The sequence below is a fragment of the Gallinula chloropus genome (genome assembly GCF_964237585.1).
Source record: "Gallinula chloropus genome assembly, chromosome: 2".
Classification (NCBI taxonomy): Eukaryota; Metazoa; Chordata; class Aves; order Gruiformes; family Rallidae; genus Gallinula; species Gallinula chloropus.
In genome coordinates this window covers 160,303,116-160,327,250 of record NC_140086.1, presented here as the reverse complement: position 1 = coordinate 160,327,250, position 24,135 = coordinate 160,303,116, and the positions used below count along the sequence as shown (strand labels likewise).

Sequence of the window (24,135 nt, the reverse complement as noted above, 5' to 3'; positions counted from 1 at the left end):
AATCCCCTGCCAAAGCATGTTCCTTGGGATTGAAAAGGGAAGAACTTGTTTCCCTCTGAGACAGAGCTGCACTAAGCATGCACCCATTGCCTAGCAAGGCAACAGAGAAGGCAAAGAAACCATGTTTGCTTTCAAAGAGAAGGGAACTTTTTGCAGTCATTTAAAGACAAATATTTAATGAGCTGTTGATCCTTAGGAATGTACACTGTCCTTTCAACAAGGACATGGACCAGCAGGGACAAGGAATAGTTGGTTAGAAAGCTGTTCTGATGTTAAAATGGGTTTAGTTGAGAAGCTGGGTAAAAATTTAGGGTGTCAATAGTGGATTGGGTTCAGAGCTTTATGAAATGTTGGGAAAAGCAGCACCACTACCCACAGCCAGCATGCAGCACACATACATGTGCTACCACCACTGTAAAATACAAAACCCACTTGGTCAGATCAGAGGAAGAATGCACTCAAGATGCAATCAGACTTTCTGAGAAGGAGGCAAAGAAAAGGGACATAAGGGTGGGGAAAAGAATACTGAGCCAGGCTTCTTCCCCAGGCCTAGTACCACTTCATAATTTCAAATAATGTTAGGCCTAAGAAAAACATCCTTCTCATAAAACAGACATAGTGATCAGCTGACCCACCTATAAAAATGCAGTTCAGATGCTAGAGACAGTAACTCAGACCTGTGTCTGTCATTGCATTAAATACCTGTATGTCACACTCCTCAGTGATATTAACTCTGCTCAAGGAATTCCTCCTCATTAATAACTGCTAAGGCTTGTCAGTCTTGACCAGATGCTGCATTTCTCTAGCTCAATATAAGCATCTTAGTTGGACAGGAGTTGGTCTCAGGTTTTGAGGGAGGTACACACACACACAACCAACACGTGCATTCATCGGTCTCGTTTGTGGTAGGGCACCAAGACATATGTAACTCAGTTTAAAGATACATTAAGGTATGAGTTTTACTCAGAGATTTCTGCAAGCCTCTTCAAGAGAAGACAGATGAAAACTCATTTCCTCAGTAACAGAGTTATCCAGCACTTTTATGCTGCCCAGAAGATATGACCTATCTGAAGGGCTAGCTGCTGAGTGACTCATGCTGAATTTGCCCACAGCAACAGTTGCTCTTCTCCACATCCTGGTCAAGGAAGCCTCCTTGACCTTATTTAAAAGCTTTTTATAGATCTCACTCATGATTCTGTTGCTGAGGCACACCTGGAAGATGGGGTAGCACTGAACAAGTGCCACCTGCTTGTGAGATGCTGAAAGTAAGGTCTTCAAGCTCAAGGACCTGCTTAACCCTACATCTCTGTCACTGTAATGACATTTTAGACACTCGTTTTACAATCATAACTAAACTCAGGAGTCTAAATCTTGAGGTGATTTCAACCCCACATGCCTAAATAAGATTGAGACCTATCCCAGTTCTTCTGTTGAGATGGCCACCTTATCCAAAGTATAATGTAATCTGTAGTGATGATGCAAAAAACAAATAACTGCTCTGTTTGTAAGATTACACCAGTGTGATCAGTTCCCCATCTCACTATCGTGGCACTGGAATTCATACAACTGAAAAATTCCTAACCATTTTATAACCTAAAATTTGTACAGCACTGTTCATAGCTATGCATTGTCCATTAATGTATGTGCATGTTGCATGGAGATGTCAGAACAGACTTAGTTTCCAACATGTTTTTGGTTTTCATGGGATATTTATCCCTGATTTTACAGACTCATAAAATAATTTAGGTTGGAAAAACCTTTAAGATCATCAAGTCCAACTGTTAACCTAACTCTGCCAGGCCCAGTACTAAACCTTGTGCTGAAGTGCCATGTCTACATGACTTTTAAATATCTCCAGAAATGGTGACTCAATCCCTTCCCTTGGAAGCCTGTTCCAATGACTGACAGCTCTTTTGGTGAAGAAATGTTTCCTAATATCCAAACTCTGGCACAATTTGGGGTCATTTCCTCTTGTCCTATCACTTGTCACTTGGAAGAAGACAGCAATACCCACCTGACTACAATCTCCTTTCAGGTAGTTGTAGAGAGTGATAAGGTCTCCTCTCAGCCTCCTTTTCTCCAGGCCAAAAATCCCCAGTTCCATCAGCTGCTCCTGATAGGATTTGTTCTCTAGACCCCTCACCAGCTTCACTGGCCTTCTTTGGACACACTCCAGCACTTCATTGTCTTTCTTAAGACATATTCTTATAAGGAATAAAATTTCTCATAAGGTTGGTTACTTTCTGAGAGAAAAAAAATGGTTGATGGGAGAAGTGGATATAGGAGTGGGCTAAGAGATAATGGTGTATCTTTATAGCTTTGGTCTATTTCTTGTGTCATTCCCATGCTCAAGGCTGTTATTGGGTTTTAGATAGAATCTTTTCACTACCTAGATGGTGTTAACAGAAGAGCAAGAAAGCATGAAACCTCCATGTTCCTGCAAGAGAAACTGCAGTAGAGAAGACATTTCCAGAAGCTGTCGTGGCAAACTGGAAATGTGAATAGCAATTTGTTATCTCAGCCTCCTGCTACTGTGTCAAGCCTTCTGCAGAGACAACTGGCTACACAGAGTAATGGCTTGACCCTACAGAAAACAATGGCAAAGGCCCTGCTGACTTCAACAGGGCTTTGTGCTGGAAGCCTAATTTGCAGAAATTCTGCATGATGTCAATGGCAATTGTTGACAGAAATAAGACAACTTCTTACTGTGTGATGCTGTTCTTCCAATATTGAGCCCTTAGGTCAAACCAATTTGCTCAGTCATGGGAAAAAAAAAGGAAAAAAAGAATAAAAGAAAAGTAAGTGTTAACTTACCCTTAGCACACCCAACCTTTTGTGTAATAACAACAACAAAAAAAACCCCAAAATTCAAAACAAACAAACAAGACTGGCTGGCAAAAAGCCATCAGTTTCATTTCTTCCTTCTTTTAATTGCATTGTGGACTAGATTCAAATAGGTTAGCAATAAAAAAGCTCCACAAGGTTTGTGCTCTACCATGAAAGGGAATCGAGGTCTATTCAAACAAGAAATCTCCTCTTAAATCAATTGGGTGCTGCTGACTTCTTCCTTCCCTATCACAGAGCCTGGGAAGTGAGTAATTTTAAGTGATAAATTGCTCTACTAGTGGATGGCTCTGCAAATTTTCCTGGAAGATACATGGGAATTTTGGGTGCTGAGGACTTAGCATTATCTACAAATATACAGAAATTTGACTAAATAAATTCTTAAAATGCTGTGTTGATAGAAACAAAATTCCTTCTGTGACACATTGCCTTTAGTTTATGGAGTCCTAAAGTTGTCAGGTTCAAAGCCTCACTTAAAGCAATTTCTCACCTATCAGGAATTATAAGAAAGAAAAAAATTGCCTTTCAAGATCTTCAGTGGGAATAACAATCTTATGTCTTGTTGATGGACCCTTCAGCTCTCTCTGCCCTTATAAAAAATATGGCAGATGGATCAACGTAACTGAATTCACAGTCAACGTTTATCTCAGGCACAGGGATAAGAGGCCTCAAACATACATTTTCCCTGTTAACATGCTCCTGTGTATTAATGGTGCCCTAGAAACATTATGCAAGAGTTCTTTTAAGCGTTGGCAATAGGAAATTAATTGAATTTATCTTAACCTGCATTCCTCTAGGTCACTATGCATCACATTTTCATGCAGCCATCGTTGCCTAAGAGCACACACTGGAATACTTACTCCATGTCAGCTGTCACTGAGCAATTTATTAAACCATTATAACCTGGATTTGTGTCTGAGCTTGTTGATGTGTTACTGCTTTCATCAAGCAGAAAAGCTATTTCTAGAGCGATGAACTGTGCTGTACAGCTATACACATGCACACACACACTACAGCAAGCTACCTTGTGTAGATTCAGGCCTGGAGGTTGGTGGCCCTGCCTATAGCAGGGGGGTTGGAACTCTATGATCCTTGGGGTCCCTTCCAACCTAGACCATTCTATGATTCTATGGTATGTCTTGCCTGCTTCCATCATGACTGTGAAAGGATAGAGACATTAGGAAGAAACCATTGGGCTCAATCTCTATGTCTCTTTTCTGTGCTACCACTTCAACTTGCACAAAAGCTGGGCCACTACTGAACCCAGATAGAATATAATTTCCCTGGTTAGAGTATCAATTCTCTAGCAGTAACTCAACCCATATGGTCCTTAAAATCCCATGAGATAACCTTGGCCATTCTTTATGCTTTCCACCTGTTCGATGCCAGCTGAAAGCCAGTTGAAAATAGCAGATGCATTTAAAAGTCTGTCCCTGCTAATATGGAAGTTATACGAAATAACTTCTATTTTATGGCTTGGAACACAACAAAGCATGGCAGGGTCAGGTCTGGCACTTGCAGAAACCTTGTAAAGTCTATTAAAGCAATGGAGCTGTACCAGTGGTCCACATGACTGCACCTTATGCCTCATCCGCTTCCCACGCAGGCCTCAAACACAACCCTATCTGCTGAATTCAGTAGGAAGCTCTTATGTCTGCTTTTCCTCACACAAGAAGCAAGTTTAAACCCCATGACTGTGATCATCAAGGCTATTTAAGCATTTCTCTTCCACTGATCTTAACAGGGGTTATGTAACCACCAGTCTTTGAGGGACTCGGCCTTTCTATTCTGTCTCTTAGGAATACTCGTCTGATTTTTGGGGGCAGACTTGTGAGCATTTCTGAGCTGGTGATTAGCTCTAGCTGGTCTAGCCTCTGCGTCAGATGACTCAGGGTTGGCTTTAGATGTAAAAATAGAATTATCTTGGTAAATGGGGTAACTTGTCCCTATTTCATGCTCATCAGTCGCGGAATAATAGCACTTCTGAACACATCGTCTGGAATAAGGCAAATCAACCACAAGGCAGCAATGGAATAGAGAAGGTGATCAGAGTTTTAATAATACCCTTCTCTGCACTTGCCACATTTCCTCTCATTATTGGCAATATTGCTTTGCTTTAAGGTGCCAGCCCACGACTGGGGCACTGCTGTGTCAGGCACAATAGAGTCACTTATGCAAAGAAAGTTGCTGCTCCAGAACTCTTCCACAGCCTGACTTTCTGTCTACATTCCTGGGCTATTTCCAGGGGTAAAGGAGAAGACAAGAAGATAATTCATCCAAGTAAAAATGTAAAATCATGTTAGAGCTTGGTCTCCACGGTCCAGACCCTCTCAAAGGCTGCCTGATATGAATGGTCCAAGAAGCAGAAGGGGTAAAACCCAGAATCTGATACTTTCTCCTTAGAGGAACAGGTCACTTCATCCATCCTTTGTGGGCCTGGCCTGTGGCCACCTGTCAGTGAGGGAGCCCAGCCAGAGCTCTCATCAAGTTCTCCCTCTGTCACTTCCTGTTGATTCTGTGGTGGGAGTAGTTGGTGAATATCCTGTTTCTCTTCTGTGTAGGGATGTCTATGTTGGCCAACCTAGAGGTGAAATTCAGCCTCTTCTCTTCACTCCTCCCACTTTCTACTACAAACCCCACCTCTCTAAAGCAGAATCCCAATCCCATGGCATGGACCTTCCTCACTTGCTAGACTGGCATGCCTCCAGCATCACACATCATGTGCCTAGCTTTGTTCTCCACTGTCATTCATTGCCTTCAGAACGATGATGTTGCACCTTTACTTTCTCTAACACTCAGTGTTCACTTCACTCCATTACTGCACATCCCTTTCTTCCAAACTCAGAACTGAAGTTCATGTTTCCTTCTTCTGCCACATCCACAAGCAGAGCTTCAGGTCCCAGCACCACAACCCTTCTTCCCAATCTCTTTTATACCTTACCTGCTCCTGAAAGCCCTGTGGTTGAATCAGGTATAGGGTACAGAGCAGCAACCAAGGCTTTAAGTGGGGCAGGTGTAAATTACTATCTCCCCAATACAGAAGGAAGTTACTGTTTGCCTTTAGCTCCATAGCAATGACCTGTGTCCAGGCCCTCTCCCTGTGGCATTTATGAGATAACTTTCACCTACTTCATAAATGTCAGCAAGCGCTTAGGCAGGTGGAGATCTCTTCTTTTCTAGAAAACACTTCCTGGATGGGTATCTCTGGACAATTTCAAAATACAAACAAGAACATTAAAACAGTCTGTGTGGGTGGTTAGTCCATCTCCCATGCTCATGGCTGCTGCCACCGTGGGCAGTTAACACCCCAAACCTATTATTAATAGCATCTCATTACTTCACACACACTTTATTCACTGAACTTGTTGCCAAATTCTTAATTTAACGCTGGCACTGACTTTTCAAAGCATATTTGAGGCATTTATTTATTTTTTTTTTTTACATTTGGGTAATATTTCCACCACTGGGGCTTCTGCTAATTAAGGAAAGTAGCTGTAGTCTCTTTGTCTCTTCTCTCCCCACTTTTTCTCCATTTTAAGATCTTAATCTTAGCAGTGTCTTAATATCTTTGGTGAAGAAAAATTTAAAGTGCTGGTGTGAGACTTGACAGAGATTCAGCAAACACACAATGCCTCCATTCCCTAACCTAGCTTTCTTTCTGGGGTGGATTTTTCCCCCCCTCTGTCATTTTCTTTACAACAATACACAGATTGTCGCAGTGATCAGCAGAAATGGAGATACCAGCAGATATGGGCATATCAGCAGATACAAGGATAATACTTCACAGAAGTTGTCTGGCAGATGCAAATGTCTCTATCAGGTTAGATAAAGAAATGGGCGTGTTAGATTTGTGTTGTGACAGCAACATCACAGAGATCTCCAGCAGAATCCTAAATAGAAACCAAATGCTGTCAAAAAGCTCAGAAAGAAGAACTAACACCAGTCCATTGCAACACCCACCTCCTGAAGCTAATAGGAACAAGCTGTCTGGGTTTCACAGGAATTTTTGAATAGGGTGAGGTGGTTCAGGTCAGATATGAGTAGAAGAGCACAGTGAGAACCTTCTACTTCAAAAGACCAGTGATTTTTCCTTTTCTCCTTGCACTGCTTCTTGGGATAAAACCCAAATGTAGCTGCTACCTATTAGGTGGGAAGAACAAGGGTCTCTTTCACTCTAAACAGATGAGCAAAAAAAGGTGGACCTCATTTCACTTTAGACCTCATTTGCATGGCAAGACAGACAGTAAAGCACTTCCTTATCTCAGGCAGCACCTCTGCACCTGGATGGTCCCATTGAACTCAGTGGATGGGGTGCAATTCTGCAGGAATGGGCTGAGCTACTGAAAAAGTGCCTGCTGGTGTATGTACACATTTTGGGGACTGACCCAACTCCAATTAAAGTCAAGGGAAAGATTCACATTGTCTTCAGACAATGCCAGGATCCTTCCCCAAGCCAGTCAGCCAAAGTTCAGCAGATGCCCGTCCTTGCTGCTATGGAAAGCTCACCCTCTTCTAGGTAGGTGGGAGTAGCTGTCTTTCCCAGAAGACATAGCCCAGTGAAAGGGCTGAGTCTCTGATATTTGTTTCATTTTTGCACAAGTGCATAAAAAGGCTTATACTCTTCCATTTCTTCAATAGCATGCCTTCTGGGACAGTCCCACATAAGGCAGAGAATATCCATCTAAGTAAGCTCAGACGAGGGTGCACTGGAAAAGAAAACATGTCTGTCTTCAACTTCCACATATAAAGTTCATGTAGGGGTCTGAAGCTGTTATTAATTTGATCTGAGAAGGGTCATGTGAAAAATCCACATTTTTTCACACTGAAAATATGAGATATGCGTATGTTCACCATTCCTAAAAGTCCCACCCTCCTTTGCAAAGTAGAATTTTTTTGCTGGAATGTGTTTGTCTTATTGGAATGTGAAAGGAAAAAGACAAATGATGCAGTCTTCCCTTGGCTGAATCCTCAGCAAAGGCAAATTTGCAGAGCTCAGGAAAAGTCAGCCTGAATTCAACCTGAAGAACCTGATCTTTGTTTATGTCAAACTGTCAGCTTCTTTGTTGTGTTCAGCTTGGCTGGAAAGGTAAGTGGTTCATCATCACACTATCCAGATATTACAGCAACGAAACTGTATCAAAACTTACCCATAAACTCATGAAAAATGAAATGTAATAACAATTGAAGTGTTCAGTTCAATCTTTCTACTGCGTTTTCTGTTTTGGCTACAGAGAGAGAAGGAAAGAGAAAGGCAAAGTGTGGGAATGCCAAAACAGAAGGTCAATAGGCCTAAGAAAACTAACATGAAAAAATAAAACTTGTAAGGAGGCCTCTTGAGCCCCAAAACCACAGAAAAATGCAGGCAAACCCAGGCTGAAAAATGTTTTCCATCAGAAACAACTGAGACTGAACGTGTTCTGAACAAATCAAAATGAATTGTTATTGAAGAAATTGGAGTGGGTGGCTTCACAAACCCCTCCTAGCCTGATCATCTCTACAGCTGAGTGCTTAAAGCCCAGATTAACTAACACATTTGAGTATATCCCTGCTTTTAAGCAATTTAAGCCAACAAGATGATTTAGTTAAACATAATTACCAACATAATTTATGACTGAAGGTATGACAGAGAGAGAGAAAGTGGTTTTGGTCTACTAATGACTGTTGGTACCTTGAGAAATATGCTGTGTGTATGTATAGCTATCAAATTCTGCTGTTTCTACCCCATTAGAAAATTCAAGGTCCCTGGCAGTGCTTTGTTTCTCAGAGGAAAATCCCACAGTGGGCTTCTGGAGGGTCAGCCTTGTCTGGAGATCAGTCTACATGCTTCTACACAAGCCTTGGTGTAGGCCAAAGGGCCTGGATGCATGTTCTAGGATCAATGATCATTTAAGCCAGCTACATTCAGTTTTAACCCTGCTACACTGAGTTGTGAAAACAACCCTTGCCTGTCAACTCAAACTTCACGCCCCATGAAAACAGGCTGAATATTTTCACCCGACCACCAAGACTTTTCTTTCTACAAAGACTGAGTTTATCAAGAAAGGAGCAAGGAATTCAAGGAGGCTACAGGTGCCACACATCACTCTGCAAATACCACCCAGGGCATGGAGCATGTTCTGGCTCACATGATGGCTTGGGTGATACTCATCACATGTATTTTGAGGGCATTGGCCCTGAAATTCTTATTGTCACATTCTCAGGTTCTGTGGCCCATAAAAATGCTCAATAAACTTAATTTTCTTGGTGTTCATGTGGAAATCAATGGTAATCCAAAACTATTGGAGTTTAAAATGCCACAGCATTAGCACTGTAACTGAGGTTTGTTTCCCACTCTATGTAAAATCATTTTAAGTCTTCTGGATGCAACAGGTAATGCCCAATTTGGGAATTTGGTCTCTTTGTTTTATAGCTCTGAATCTGTTCTGAGAGGGATGGGGGGTGCCTTTATCCCTTTTTTTTTTTCTCAAAAGAACTAAGTGCAGCACTTTATTAGAAAACACTGCTATTACTTTGGTTTTGCCCTCTTCTAAAGCAGCCTAGTAGTGAGAGCATTCAGAAAATTGAACCGTTTGTTCAAATTTCTCCTCAGAGTGGATGAGCTCAAGGCCATATGTGGCCATTACACACAAAAACCTTCAGTAAATTGTGTATTAGGCCCTGGGTATATGAGCTACCACCCAGGTGTCACAAGTCAGAACTTTATCCAGCAAGTTCAAAGCACAAACAGATCAATTATTTAACCCAACTGACGCCAACCTAACCCAACCAAACCCACATAAACACTGTGGATTGTATAACTATTTCTGCAAACAGATGAATGTCAGGGGAGGCATTTTCACTGCCTTTCATGTAGGTAATTTTTCCCTACAACCTGAAAGATTGCCTACAATGTTGGGTCCAGATGGGTGCAGATTTTGTGAGGGCAAGGCCTAGCTTACTGCAGTGGTGACAGATTCGTTCCATGTATTTTCATAACCTTTGTGTATCATCCAGCTATTCACCCTGAGCTGGCATGAAAATCCTCCGATGGGGAGGAAACACACACAATGGTGGCAGCCATGGGGCTGCCTGAAAGCATGCTGGCTTCCATGGATTCCATGGCTTTCCATGGATTCCATGGCTTTCCATGGATTCTGCAGGACAAAGTCCTGTATTTATACACCAAAGTGTTTCTGGATGGACACTTGAAGCAAACACGGCTCACCCAGATTTCTGCAGTCATGCCTCAGTCACGACCCAACACAAACTCCCCCAGGGGTGAGAGGTTAGTTCAAACTCCATGGCTCATTGGGTTCTTGGCTCCTCTGCCAATTAGCACTGGCAGTAATCTGTAGCAGCAGACACCAGGCAATTGTTTATTCCAGTTTGTATGTCATTCTAACCGTTCGCAGGCCTTCACAATAAAGCCCCATCACTGAAGAATACAGGTCCCAGTGAACCACAGAGGGAAAAAAAAAACACCAGAGGGTCACTGCAATGGGAACATGTAATGTTGCAGACAGTTCTCAGGGAAAAAATGGGTGCTGGCTGCTCTCTGGTATCAACTGAGAGGTGCTTAAGCAGAGAGATCATTATAGCAGCAGGGACAGGACTCAGGGTAAGGATACAAAAAAGCCAGAAGGAGAGAAAGAAATTGTGTGAATGGAAGAGAAAGGGGTCTTTTTCTGGTGCTGTATGATGTAAAAAGCAGGTCCAGAAGGGATCTACTGGACTGCTGTGCCCAGTCCCCTGCTATTACCAGCAAGTAGCTCATCTAATATTATTAATTTGTTATGGAGGGTTCCTTTTTTTCTTTCTTTCTTTCTTTTTTTTTTCTTTTTGGAGGGGAGTGTGTGTGACTTCTGATCACATCCCTTTATTTTCGTGCTTTCAATTTCCTGCCTAAATTTACTCATGACTAGTGTCCTCTTGTATCAACATGGCCTTTAGATAAACAGCCTGTCTCCCTCCTTAATGTTTGCTCCAGCTGATAACATTGAGTTTGAAAATAAAAATTTAAAAAAATCCCCAAATATCCCTTTATTCCCCTCATTTAGCATCCCAGTGGGGAAATCTCAACAGTTACAGACAGCCAGCATGGGATACAGACCCAGATGAAAAATAGACAATGCTGTCTATAGATCTCCTGCAGAGATCTGGTCAATGCAATCAGTGGAGCCCAGAGATCTAGCCAAATGCAGAGGCTTTCTTCAAAGTGCATCAAACAGCTCTCCAGGCTCCAGTGAGTATATTTATTAGAGCTTGACTGACTCTGGTTGCATTTTACACACATAGCTCAGGTAGAAGTACTTGTGCTCTAGATATCTCAGAATCACACAAGGTTGGAAAAGACCTTTAAGATCATCAAGTCCAAGTGTTCCTGTCCTAAGCTAAACCATATCCCTGAGCACCTCATCTACCCTTTTTTTAAACACATCCAGGGATGGTGACTCAACCACCTCCCTGGGACAGCCTGTTCCAGGCCCTGACAATTCTCAAGTTATCTGGATCTGACTCCCACCCTCACTGAAGGAAAAGGATTTACTGAATCCCTAAACACAGGACTACAAAGTCTACCTTGACCAGAATATCCAAAGACTGAGAAATGGACACAGGACTGACAGGAGCCCAGAAATCTTGTAGAGCACCAGCTGTGGATTTGATCTCAGAAGGGATCAGGTGCCTATAAACACCTGACCCTGCATTTTCCATACAAATTAAACTGCTAAAATCATGGGGTTTGTTTCTTTTGAACAAGAAAAATATTGAAATCTTCCCAGAGTACATTTGCTAAGTACGTTGGCAAGGTGATTTTTGGTGTGTTGTTTAAGAGTTAATTGACAGAATTAGGCAGAAACTTCACTGTGCATGGCTACTTACTGAACTCACAAAGCAGTGCTCAGATTCGCTTTCAAACAGGATGACATCCTTAATGAAGACTGCGATGGCTCTCATGATGAAGGACATGAAGAGATGCATATGAATATAATTTCGAGTACAGTGCAGTTTTCTGTTGGGAAAGAGATGAAACAACATTGCTGAATAGGAAGGCTCCTCAAAAGCATTGTTTATCTATTTACATGTTTCTTCTGCCAAGATCCAGACTTACAACTAAACATCAGAAACCCTGAGACAGACTATGTGCTGATGTAAACCACCATAAATCCACTTGAGCCTTTTCAAATCCACGAAACATGTGGCAATCCACACATCTGCAGCAATGTTGCTGCTTTCCCAATTCTCAGAAAAGAAAGGTCAAAATGCAGAATGACAGGAAACAGGTCCGACACACCGCTCTCCACTGGAAAGGAATTGTTTCTGACTGAGCAAACTGTGCTCATGATAAAGGTCTGTCTTCTGCAGAATGTTTGGACTGCAATAATTCTTTTCAAAGGAAATGTTTCGTCAGAAATACATTCTTAGCAGCTGCTGCCAAAATTAACACACATTGCAGGCTTTTGGGAGCAACATGAACTATGTATTTCACTTCAAAATGACTGGTCACTAACAATATTGAGAACAACACCAGGGTTTTTCTGTCCCTTGCCCACTAATACTTTGAAGATGACTTCTGACCAAGGAGGTCTTTTTTTTTTTCAAGTGAGATTTTATATCAGATGAGGTGAAAGGCCTAATGCTCTGGAAATGGGCACTTTGTACAGTCATCTGAACCACAACAGACCTCGCTCAGCAACATGATCAAATCACCACCTCTTAATGAGTCATGGTGCATTGGCAGAGTTTATGCTCTTAATATCTGATGATGACAAGATAGTGTGACGGAGCTGAGTGCTCTGTACTTGCAGGTGAAGGCAAGTCAAATGATACCACTGCCCACAAATGAAGAGCCTGATCCCTGACAGTTTCACCAGCTTGGCTGGCACAGTGTACCTTGCTGAGATGAGATAACGGGCATGTGTGCCTGATTGACTTTTCCCTTGTGAGAGGAGAGAGAGAGAGAGCATGTGCTGAGAAGTGCAAAGATTTTGAAAGGAAAAGCCAGCCTTGGTTTAAGTATGAGAGTTACCCTAGAATGTATGCTGTCTCCTACAGCTTTCTTTAGGGATAATGTCTGGACCAGGCTGTCATAAATTGGACAACAATATAATGCATTTCAGGGAAGTCACTGGTGAATGACATGAGGAGATGGAATCACATCTAGAAGGTTCTTCCATTTCCTGGAGCTCTGCTCTTTCTCTCTGTACATAAAAAACATTATAACTTCTTCATTGGTGGCACCCAAATGTAAATGTCTGAATCTATTATAAAGTCTAAGGATTAATCCATTCACTGCAACCTAGGCATCTAATGCCATTTCACATGCTGTAGTGTATGTGCTCATGAGTCCATAAGGGCCTGGGACTCCTGAAGGTCCTGCATCATAAATGTTAAGCTTGTGCACATTTTAGAGGCTCCAGCATGTCTAAAATAGCTCTAGGCATCTATGTCTTGCCATAGAGCTCCATGAGCTATAGTATGAAATAAACTTCTGAAATAAACTTAGGCAGGCAATTTTAGGGTGGGATTCAGCTGTCCCATTTTGAATAGCTACTTGAGTTGAAATGCATCATTCCACAGTATCCCTGCATGCCATGCTGAGTAGGTCTCTGTGGACTGTAGTAAGATTATAGGATAATAGCCTCTGAAACAGAGAAACACCATGTAAGAATCTACATTTAGTGAGATGAATTCCACCTTAAATAACTGGACTGGGGTCATAGCTCCTACACAAAGGCCACAAATCACATATGGAAACACAGTGATAACACAAGATAGGTGGGCTTTCCTCCCATGTGCAACTGAAACATGACAGAAGTCTTTCGCATCCATCTGTAACACTCATAGCCTGTAACTTAAACAGCCATCATGTCCTTTGAGCCTTACCTATGCCTTCTTTCCCCATAGTCTTACCTGAAGAGACATAATATGATCATAGCAGCCGTGAGAGCAATGAGCGATAAGGTATGTCCAATGGTGTAGCCAGTCTTGACTGTGCCATAGAAAGCCGTTTGCTAATGTGAAGGAAAGAAACACAACAGGTCTTTCAAAAAGCTGCCAACTCATATCCCTAAACACATCATCACTGAGCTTTTACTGAGACAAGAAAACAATTCTACTACATTCTCTTAAAAGATCTCCAACCCCTTGAACCTTTAAATTCACATCCAGTAGAGTACATGACTCAAACACCACCAGCATGAATTAGAATATGTCCAGTTGCAGTACAGGTTGGCTCACACCAGAGCTAGGTTATAGTTACACATGGGAAAAGTTGGTTCAGGAAAGAGTCTGATTTGACACTTGCAAAGACAGCTACATGGTTCTAATCTTGTGGAACAAGAATGACTAATGTTCGGTTAGCAGTGCACTGACACATCAGCTCCGAGGTGGTGAGCATGATCAGCTTCATCTTATTAAGGAAGTTTGAGGGCAGAACTGGTCTGGAAATTGGTTTGCTTTTGTGTAAGATAGATACTGTGCTTCTGCAAGGACAAACTTCAAATGTTCTTGTTGAAATCACAGATATGTTCATTCAGCAATACATGGGAAGTTGGGAATTATTTCATGGCTTTTCTCTTTGACAGCACACAGAGGGAATCTCTGAGCATGGAGCACCACAGGATTTAAATCCATCAGGGAATCCTGGTCTGAATAAAACAAGGAAGTAAGGCAACAAAAATCCATTTCTCCTAAGGCTCTCCAGCAACACTCTAAACCAATCATGATTTTCAGCTTTTAAAAAAAAGGACAAAAGATCAGTTGGTATTTGGTTATTTGTTTTACCAATGGAAAATCCATGTTTTTATGAGAATCTAACACAGTTTGGGGAAAATCTTATATCTATAGCCCTGGATTGACCCTCCTCTGCTCTCATTGTCACCATTTGCTATAAAAGAAAACCCCAAAACTCTGAAAATGCAAGGAGCAGTTTAGACAGAAAATCAAAACTCAACCTTGTTTGGGAAAGCACTCTGTTATAACAGGGAGGGGTGACATTTTTATATGCTATTTTCATAGGCCTTGACAAGCACAAGGTACTTTACAGAACCAGGGAGGCTGAGATGAGCAGTAATCCTGTAGCATTTGCACAAGCCTCCTTGCAGAGGTGTTAAGACAGAGCTTTCAGAGATTGCAAAGGTTACCTTGGTCATATCTATATTGCTTCTTAGACCAAGGATCTCAGAGATGGCTAAAAGCACGGTGCCCTCACAGTCCCATTCAATGAGTACACACCACTAAGAGCTTTGGGTCAGTAACAATTCATAGTGAGGGTTTCAGGCCAATTTATCTACCTAATCTTATCTGTATGATGTCAGGAGGCTGCTATGGTGATGGAGTCACCCAGTATAGTATGGTCCCAGCTAGACAGCATTCATCTGCACTGCATGGAGGGACTTGAACTGCAATAAGGAACAGCAGAGGTCCCACCTTCCTATGCAACTGCCCTGCAGATCCCACTAGAATCTAGTTTCCAGTCTTGGATTGGGCTCAGGCCTCTGTGCCAAAGGCAGCCAGTGAAAGCAGTCAATTTCCTTTGTGTTGCTTTTGCTTTTCTTTCATTACCTGGTTACTTTCTTGATAGCACTACAGCAGAAGTGTTCCAGGAAATACCTTGACCCTTTCTCAAAAACTTCTTCTGCTCTGTGGTCCTGTATGATGATGTCATCAATGTACTGGAGGTGTTCCAGAGCTTCACCCTGTTCCAGTGTGGTCTGCGTCAGCCCACAGCAAGTGGTGGGGCTGTGTTTTCACCCCTGAGGCAGTTGACTCTAGGTGTACTGGATGCCCTTCCAAATGAAAGCAAACTGCTCCATGTACATTGGTGTCATCAGCAAACCTGCTGAGGATGCATTCGATCCCACCATCCATATCATCAACAAAGGTCTTAAACAGTGCTGGTCCCAATACCTGAGGAACACCATTTGTGATTGATCTCCATTTGGACACCAAAGCACTGACCACAACTCTCTGAGTGTGACCATCCTGTCAATTCCTTATCTACTGAGCGATCAATCCACCAAATCCATGTCTCTCCAATGCAGTGACAAGGATATTGTGTGGGACAGTGCCTGGTTCTATCTCTTCCCCCTGTTCTTGTGATGGCCCTGTTTGTTCATGGAAAAAGGTGAGCATTTGGCCTCCAGACAGGGTCAAACCAGCACACTGTTTCATCATTCTTTACTAAACAAGTTGACTTCCACATCCATTTCTTCTTATCTATAGGGTTGACTGGCACAAGTATGGGTTGGTTCTCTCATTTAGCTGCAGTGCTTAAGACCAAGGTTTGAGTAGCCTTTGTGCATATATTTGGGGTTTGAGTAGCTGCAGTACCAGTTGCAGGCACTGACCTCCATGTGGCATTTATTCTTAAGCAGTTGTTTAACCCTGAACAAGACCTGAACCACATTCAGGAGACGCAGCAATAGAACCACGCTGGACTGAAGATCCTCAGGATATTCAACATTCTAGAAAGTTATTATGATTAGCCAAGAGAAGAAGGGGAAGGGGAAGGAAGGTATCTCCCCCAGATATGGCTCTTCATGGAGGAAAATAAAAAGTGTAATTATTAATAGTTTCTGACAGGTGGCTCCTGATGTATGGAGACGAAACTGTCGCTGTTACTCTGTTGCTGCTGAATACAGATTTAGCCACAGCTGAATACAAATATAAACTGGCCTGACTATGAATGGCTTTCTCATAGCATAAGCCAGCAGTACACCAAACAGCACAGTGATAACATTAATCCAACACCCAGGGGAGATAAACCACACATAAACACTGATAACCTCTATATATGGCAAGTAAGGTGTTAGATGACACAATGCTGAGGAAAAAATCTGTGAACAAGTAAAAAAACCATTGTGACCAGAGCATTATTGATGATTAATATATAAATGCTTGTAACAAATTTGTTTTAAGATGTTCTGGTCAGATATGTTGTTATCTTAACCAATCAGGCACCACACTGGGTGCCAAAAAAGGACTGTAGTGGCTTAAACCTGTCCAGTAACTGAGCGCCATGCGGTTGCTTACTCATCCCTCCCCTCACAGTGGGATGGGGAGGACAATGGAAAAAGAAACCCATTTGTGGGTTGAAAGACAATTTAATAGGATAACAAAGGAAGAAGATAATAATATTAATAATAACAATGATAAAAATCAACCAAGTGATGCACAAATGCAATTGCTCATCATATATGTAAGGGAAAAGGCCCCAAAACTTGATACCCAGTCTGTTTCTGAGCAGCAAGGTCATCTGTTCAGGAAACATCACAAAATGACTTTTCACTCTTCTTTTGCACTTGCTAACGATAATGACTTCCTATTTTGCAGATATCAGAGCACAGAATTTGACCCAAGATCATAAATGGCAGTGGAGTTTCACTCAGAGCTCTAAAATATTTGGGGGGGTTGGACCTGATGATCTCTTGAGGTCCTTTACAATCCCTGTGATTCTGTGATATTCTTCTTAGAAAAAAACAAGGGATTTAGAGAAGGGAAGGAAATGCAATGCCAGGATGCCTGGGTTCTAGCTGTAGACCTAGACTGATTAACAGAATGAAATCAAGCAGTTTAATCATTGTCTCTCTGACTTCTAAAAGCCTCTGCTTAATTTCACAGAAACTTGATAAGAACAATTAGTTAAGGTAAAAGCTAAACTGAGATAAGCTAAGAATTGGCTTCCTTAGTTTCTGTTCAGTAACCTCTACATTTCCCTCTTGGTAACTGAGGTGAGACTGGGAAACGTTTATGTTTGTAAAAGAGAAAGAATAGAAATACTGGCATCAAGTCTTTCAGGAGATGTTTGGGTTCACCTGGAATAAAGACATCTAGTCTCTCTGTAGAGTAAATGCAAAGAGGCCCCTTTGGAGAGAAATACAGGGTGCCCAGACCGCTGGAGGTGCCCATTGTTGTCACCATCTTCCGACAGAGCTATGGGGACAGCTAGGGTGGACCCCCTAACCACACAGGGGTCACACAAGAGAAAAGGTGTCCATAACATCTGACAATGGGACAGCAAAACAATCCTCACACTTGGAAATATATGGGTTTTAAGGTCAGTTTGTAGAAGTCCTCACTGCAAAGACCCCAAGTGCACTACTTGGGTGCCTACATCATCTGCTGCTTAGGGATTGCTACAGTTCACAACTCAAATCTCACACACAGCCCTTGTTTATTTTTCACACTTTTCTTGGTTTTGACATGAGACCAGTAGGTGTTACAAGTGCATGAAATGTTTGAAACATGGAAGGTTATCATTCTGTTCTGGACCTCATGTCCCATACAGCCTGCCGTCCCTTTTTCTCCCCGATTCCCTTTACTTCTTCCTCCCCAAACTGACAGCCAATTTAACAACAAGAAAAATCCATTCTTCTTCTCAGGCTAGCACTGTTTGTTCACCCCCCTCAGCCACCTTTCACACAAATTAGATTTAAACAGCATGACAAAACCGCGGAAATCAAGAGGAAAATAATTAAGAAGGAATTAAAAGAACACAATAGGTGTTCTCTTGGTAACGCGGCACTCTGGCAATGCTGCAATCCATCGGGTCGCCAAAGCATGTCTCAGGAATTCCCAAATCCCCTTTGCAGCTGGAACATAAACCAGAGAGCTCTCAATGAAGGACCTTCCTGGAGGATACCCGTGACAGTGGCTCTTGCAATGTGCGACTGGTGCCACACAGCTTGATCTGAGGAAGGGGACACTTGAGGATGTGAAGTGGTGGCTGGCCTTAAAGGAAAGTGCAACTTTCTCTTTGTGTTTCCTGTGTTCTTTCCCTCTCAAGGTTGTCTCAGTTCTGCTCAGAATCTCTGTTAACTCTTTGAGAGCCGTGGGAATGTTTGACCATATACAAAGACCTTTCACCTCCACAGAATCACAGAATGACAAGGTTGGAAAAGACCTTTAAGATCACAGAATCACAGACTGGTCTGGGTTGGAAGGGACCCCAAGGATCATAGAGCTCCAACCCCCCTGCCATAGGCAGGGACACCAACCTCCAGGCCTGCATCTACACAAGGCTGACCAGGGCCCCATCCAACCTGGCCTTGAACACCTCCAGGGATGGGGCATCCACCACTTCTCTGGGCAGCCTGTTCCAGCCCCTCACCACTCTTTCTGTAAAAAACTTCCCCCTAATATCTAATCTAAACTTTCCCTCCTTTAGCTTTAGTCCATTCCCCCTTGTCCTGCCATTATCTGCTCTTTTAAAAAGTTGAATCCCCTCCTGCTTATAAGCTCCCTATAGGTACTGGAAGGATGCAATGGGGTCCCCCTGCAGCCTTCTCTTCTCCAGGCTGAACAAGCCCAGTTCCCTCAGCCTCTCTTGTAGATCAAGTCCAACTGTTCTCGTCCTATGCTAAACCACATCCCTAAGAACCTCATCTACCCTTTTTTAAACACCTCTCACCATATATATTCATTATTGAGATTCCTATGTCCCCCAGCACTCACAAATACTAACATATGTCATACAGCAGAAGCAGCAGCATGGGCATAGGTTTAATATAAGCATAAGGTTGCAGTGAAGTATCATTATTCTGTTACATAAGCTTTTTCTTGTTGACTGTAGGTGACTAACTTAGATCAGATGTTGAACTTCTGGCAAGGTGAGATGAATCTCGCTTCTAGCAACTTTAGTTATCTTTAGACTTTAGCCTTCATGTGTCAGCATGCAGCAAGCCAATAAGAAACTCCTTCCTGTGTAATGACAGTACTCTATAAAGCTAATTATACCTAGGTCAGTGATCACTAATTTACATACAGGCAGCTTGCCAGGGAGCTTGCAGATTTCCTTACAAAATTTGGTAGCACTGCATGAAAATTTATGTGTGCTCCCTACAGTTTTCTAGATCTTTAGCTGGTAAAGATCAGCAGAGCAGCACTGATGGCAAGTGAGTTATGTCCTTTTATCCCTTTTGATGCTTAAGTTGGCTGAGGAATGCTGGAATCACCGTATCTACTTAAGGATAAATACAAATGTGGTGGGTCTGTTTCAAATTTGAACATGGAAAATCAAGCAAGTGAAGTTATTTGTGGGCATCACAGAGACACTGGTCTGATCTTCTCAGGTGCTGATTTCCTGCCACTCTCCTGGAAATCAGAGAGGATTGACTCTTTGACCAGACACTTGATCTCTGCTACAAGGGATCCTCAAGAGGATCCTTCCTTCTTGAGGAACGAGTCGGAATGGAAAAAAATTAGCACAGGAAGATCATGTGATTCTGAGATCAATCCCTGGTAAATCTTGACCTCTACCCATGCAGGTTTACAAACCTCTTCTCCTGGAGTGCTGTTGGAATCATATCCACAAGCTACGGCGTACAGTGCAGGGTACACATCTGTCCAGCCCTGGCTTGTACAATTCCTGGTCACATTCCCTGGAAAAAAGGGGAAAAAAAGGATGATTTAAAAAGAAATGTTCAGTGTTAAACAAATGTCTGCTCTTGGCTGAATCAAATGCCAAAGAACATTTATTGTAACAGAGTAAAATTCTCATACTTCTCTGTTACAAAGTGCTCATCCTGCACAGAACACATAAATAGAGGGATGCAGTGGGTCATAAAGTTCAGACCTCAAAAACAAGTGCACTTTAATACTGAGGTGGCCACAAAGCATCTTTTCTAATGATACCATAATGCCAGATGTACCCAGACCTTTGGTTGTTGGCACTGAACCAATATTGTTTGAGAGTGTTATTGTTGTATTGCTTTTGTTCCTGGAAATTTTTCAATCTAAACAGAGCACTGAAGGATTGATGTCTTTCACTTTGCTTGTGAGAAGCCAAGATAGGGGTCCTGTCAGGTCCTGCACTTCGGTCATAACATCCCCAGGTAATGCTACAGGCTTGGGGCAGGGTGGCTGGAAAGCTGCACGGAGGAAAAGGACCTGGGGGTGTTGGTTGACACTTGCCTGAACATGTGCTAGCAGTGTGCTCAGGTGTCCAAGCAGGCCAACGGCATCCTGGCTTGTGTGAGGAATAGTGTGGCCAGCAGGACCAGGAAGGTGATCATGCCCCTGTGCTCAGCTCTGGTGAGGCTGCACCTCAAATGCTGTGTTCAGTTTTGGGCCCCTCACTTCAAGAAAGACACTGAGGCCCTGGAGTGTGTCCAGAGAAGGGCAGTGAAACTGGTGATGGGTCTGGAACACAAGTGTGATGAGGAGTGGATGAGGGAACTGGGACTGGAGAAGAGGAGGCTCAGGGGAGACCTTATTGCTCTCTAAAATTCCCTGAAAGGAGGTTGTGGTGAGCTGGGGGTCAGCCTCTTCTTGCAGATAACTAGTGATAGGACAAGAGGGAATGGCTGCAAGTTGCACAAGGGGAGTTTCAGGTTAGAAACCAGGAGAAATTTCTTCTCAGAAAGAGTGGGCATTGGAAAGGGGTTGCCCAGGGAGGTGGTGAAGTCACCATCCCTCAGGGTGTTCAAGGAAAGACTGAATGAGGTACTTAGGGACGTAGTTTCCTTACTAATGCAGGTGGTAGGGGGACAGTTGGACTAGATGATCTTGGAGGTCTTTCCCAACCTTAATGATTCTGTGATTCTGAGAGATAAATTGCTCATTTCACATTATGCCAGCAAGGTTGGGGGAACTGAATGTAGTCCTCCAAACCCAGACCTTGCCTACAACATGTGCCCTGATCAAATGTGATTCCTGGGAAATCTACTGAACTCTTGTTTGAGAAGCAAACACTTCAAAATCTGGCTATGAAGGAAGAAAAACCAGACACTGACAACCTGAATTGCCTGTTTTAACAGGTATACTCAAAGGCAGGAAGACTTCCGGGACTCTCAAGTTGAGCGCCCAGGACCTCCAACCGCCTAAAAAGAGCCTTAATTACCATAAGGACATCTCTTTCCTTCAGTCATAACGGACAAAACTGTGAAGTCTTCATGCCTTACTGGTACTCTGCAATTCCTGGTCCATCTGGGATTGTAAAGCAGCTGTCCAGTGCAGACCATTTCTCACCTTGTAAGACACCCCTGCTTCCTGTAACTAGCTTGGCCTTGAACCCACCTTGGCTAGGTGCTGTAAGGTGCTACAAATTCACAGAGTTCTAGGGGTTGGAAGGGACCTCCAGAGATCATCAGGTCCATCCCCCCTACCAAAGCAGGGTCCCTAGGACAGGTTGCACAGGTCGGCGTCCAGACAGGGCTGGAATATCTCCAGAGAAGGAGACTCCACAACCCCTGGGCAGCCTGTCCCAGGGCTCTGACTCCCCCAGTGTGAAGAAGTTCTTCCACATACTGGTGCAGAACTTCCTGTGCTCCAGCTTGAGGCCATCGCCCCTTGTCCTGTCCCCACAGACCACTGAGAAGAGGCTGCCCATGTCCCCCTGTGTCCCACAATTCAGATATTTATAACCATTGATCAGATCCCCTCTCAGTCTTCTTCAGGCTGCACAGCCCCAGTTCATTCAGTCTTTCCTCGTAGGGGAGATGCTCCAGGCCCTTAATCATCCTTAATCAAGCAAAAGAAGGAGAGACCAACAATCTGACCAGGACAGGCCTTACCCTAAGTGGTTCACAGTCTAAAAAGCCAAGATAATTATCTTCTTGTTTGTTTGTCAGACAGAAATAACAAAGCAGCAATGCATCCAACTGCAAACTGCCCCAGCACCCACTCTAACCACTAGTCCCTGCCCTGTCCATGTCATGTAAATCACATCACCGTGGCTTTCCTTCAGTGGTGTTTCTCACACAGAAACTGCCTGACATCCTTGACTGGAAAGCTGGTACAATCAAATAAACCAGAATGAACAAACACTAGTCAAAACTCTCTGCTTAGATGAAGCGTTACATCAGTGAAACTCAAGGGTTTTGCAACCACTTCCAACAACTGGGTTCTTCGCACACAGGAGTAACAAAACTTCTGCAAACAGGAGCAAATCAATCACGCAGCTCTGAGTCATGAAAATACTCAAGCATCACCTCCATGAATTTCTGACAATTGAGTCATCTGAACAACCACCTAACCACAGACCTGTCTTGCACTGAAAGCAGCAGCAGCCGATCCCCTGGCTTAATTCACTTCTGGAATCCTTGTGACAGGTGGATTTTGGCACTAAAACTCGCGCCTGTAATTTGCCTTTTTACAACAGATCAAAACTTCTGGTGCTTCTGCTCATCTTAGCTGCTCAAAAAGTAGTTCACTTTAGCTCAGTTTGGTGGGTTCCTGTTCACCACACTTTTTCTGCATGGTCGTTGTTTGCATTTCTTTTTACCAGGGTTCATACCAGGACCATAAGAGATCTTGTACAAACAAATCAAGGATGTGACTACTCAGTACTTCTTTCTTTTTTTTTATTTTTTTTTAGGTGTTATGTAATTTCTGTTATTTCTTCTTCATTATAATGGAACCCATTATCTGAACGTTTATTCTTCCTATTTCCTGCTCATGAATCCTCTTCTCTGTTTGGGGATGCCTTTAGCTTTCACAGTGATTTCGATTCTTTGCTTCTTATTCCCAGTGAACAATGGGTTGCTTCTTACAGCTTAATTTCCTCATATTTCTCCTGCTTCTTCTTTTTAAGCGCACTTCCCCACAATTGTTTGGTTCTTTAGTAATTCTGCTCATCAGTGCTCTCAAGAGTACTTTTCAAATTAGCCTTAATGCTTTAAAAGATGCAGATACTACGGTAGAGCAAAGCACAATGGCACAGGATTGCTGAGATTAAAAAAGAAAGAGTATGCTCTCCCTGATTTTAGAGAGACTCACTTCCCAGAGAAGTTTTCCTACCACCTTTTGCTGCTCATGTTGTTTTTTGACACATAATTTCATACACATGGTCCAAACCCTTTCAAATGGTGTTCATGTTCTGTACTACATGCCCGGGATTTATGAAAGGTTGGAAGACACATATTTTACTACACCAATTTTGGCTCCAGTGATGATGTCTCCCCTCAGAGGAAAAAATGTTTCTAATTATTACTGTCATGGTTCTGTGTGGCTGGGGGCTGGTGGAGGAGGGGGCTGCAGGGGTGGCTTCTGCAAGGAGCAGCCAGAAGCTCTCTGCAGCCCCACAGAGCAAACACCAGCCGACTCAAGGCCGGAGTCATTGCTGACCAAGAGCCCATCAGCGATGGTCACAGTGCCTCTGGGAATCACAGTGAGGAGAAAAACCCACCAGCAGCTGCTTTTTACCTCAGAGAATGGAGTGAGAAGGTGTGAGGAGCTGTGCAGGCACCAAGGGCAGGGAAGGAAGGAAGGAGGCGCCCCAGGTGCCTCAGAGAAAGATGCCCCTGCAGCCCCTGGAGAAACCCATGGTGGAGCGGGTGTCCCCCCACAGCCCATGGGAAAGGCCCAGACCCC

The 24,135-nt window shown here is 43.1% G+C and overlaps 1 protein-coding gene across 1 annotated transcript in view; it reads right to left on the bottom strand.

Annotated features, from left to right (window-relative positions):
• Positions 1–24,135, bottom strand: part of LOC311189175 (vasoactive intestinal polypeptide receptor) — a gene marked incomplete at its 5' end in the record, with an annotated part of 122,811 nt that overhangs the window by 22,780 nt on the left and 75,896 nt on the right. Inside the window, 3 exons of the mRNA XM_084260759.1 lie at positions 11,704–11,833; positions 13,735–13,835; positions 20,101–20,204. Coding sequence (XP_084116885.1) covers positions 11,704–11,833; positions 13,735–13,835; positions 20,101–20,204 — 335 coding nt within the window. The remainder of the gene's footprint in view (positions 1–11,703; positions 11,834–13,734; positions 13,836–20,100; positions 20,205–24,135) is intronic.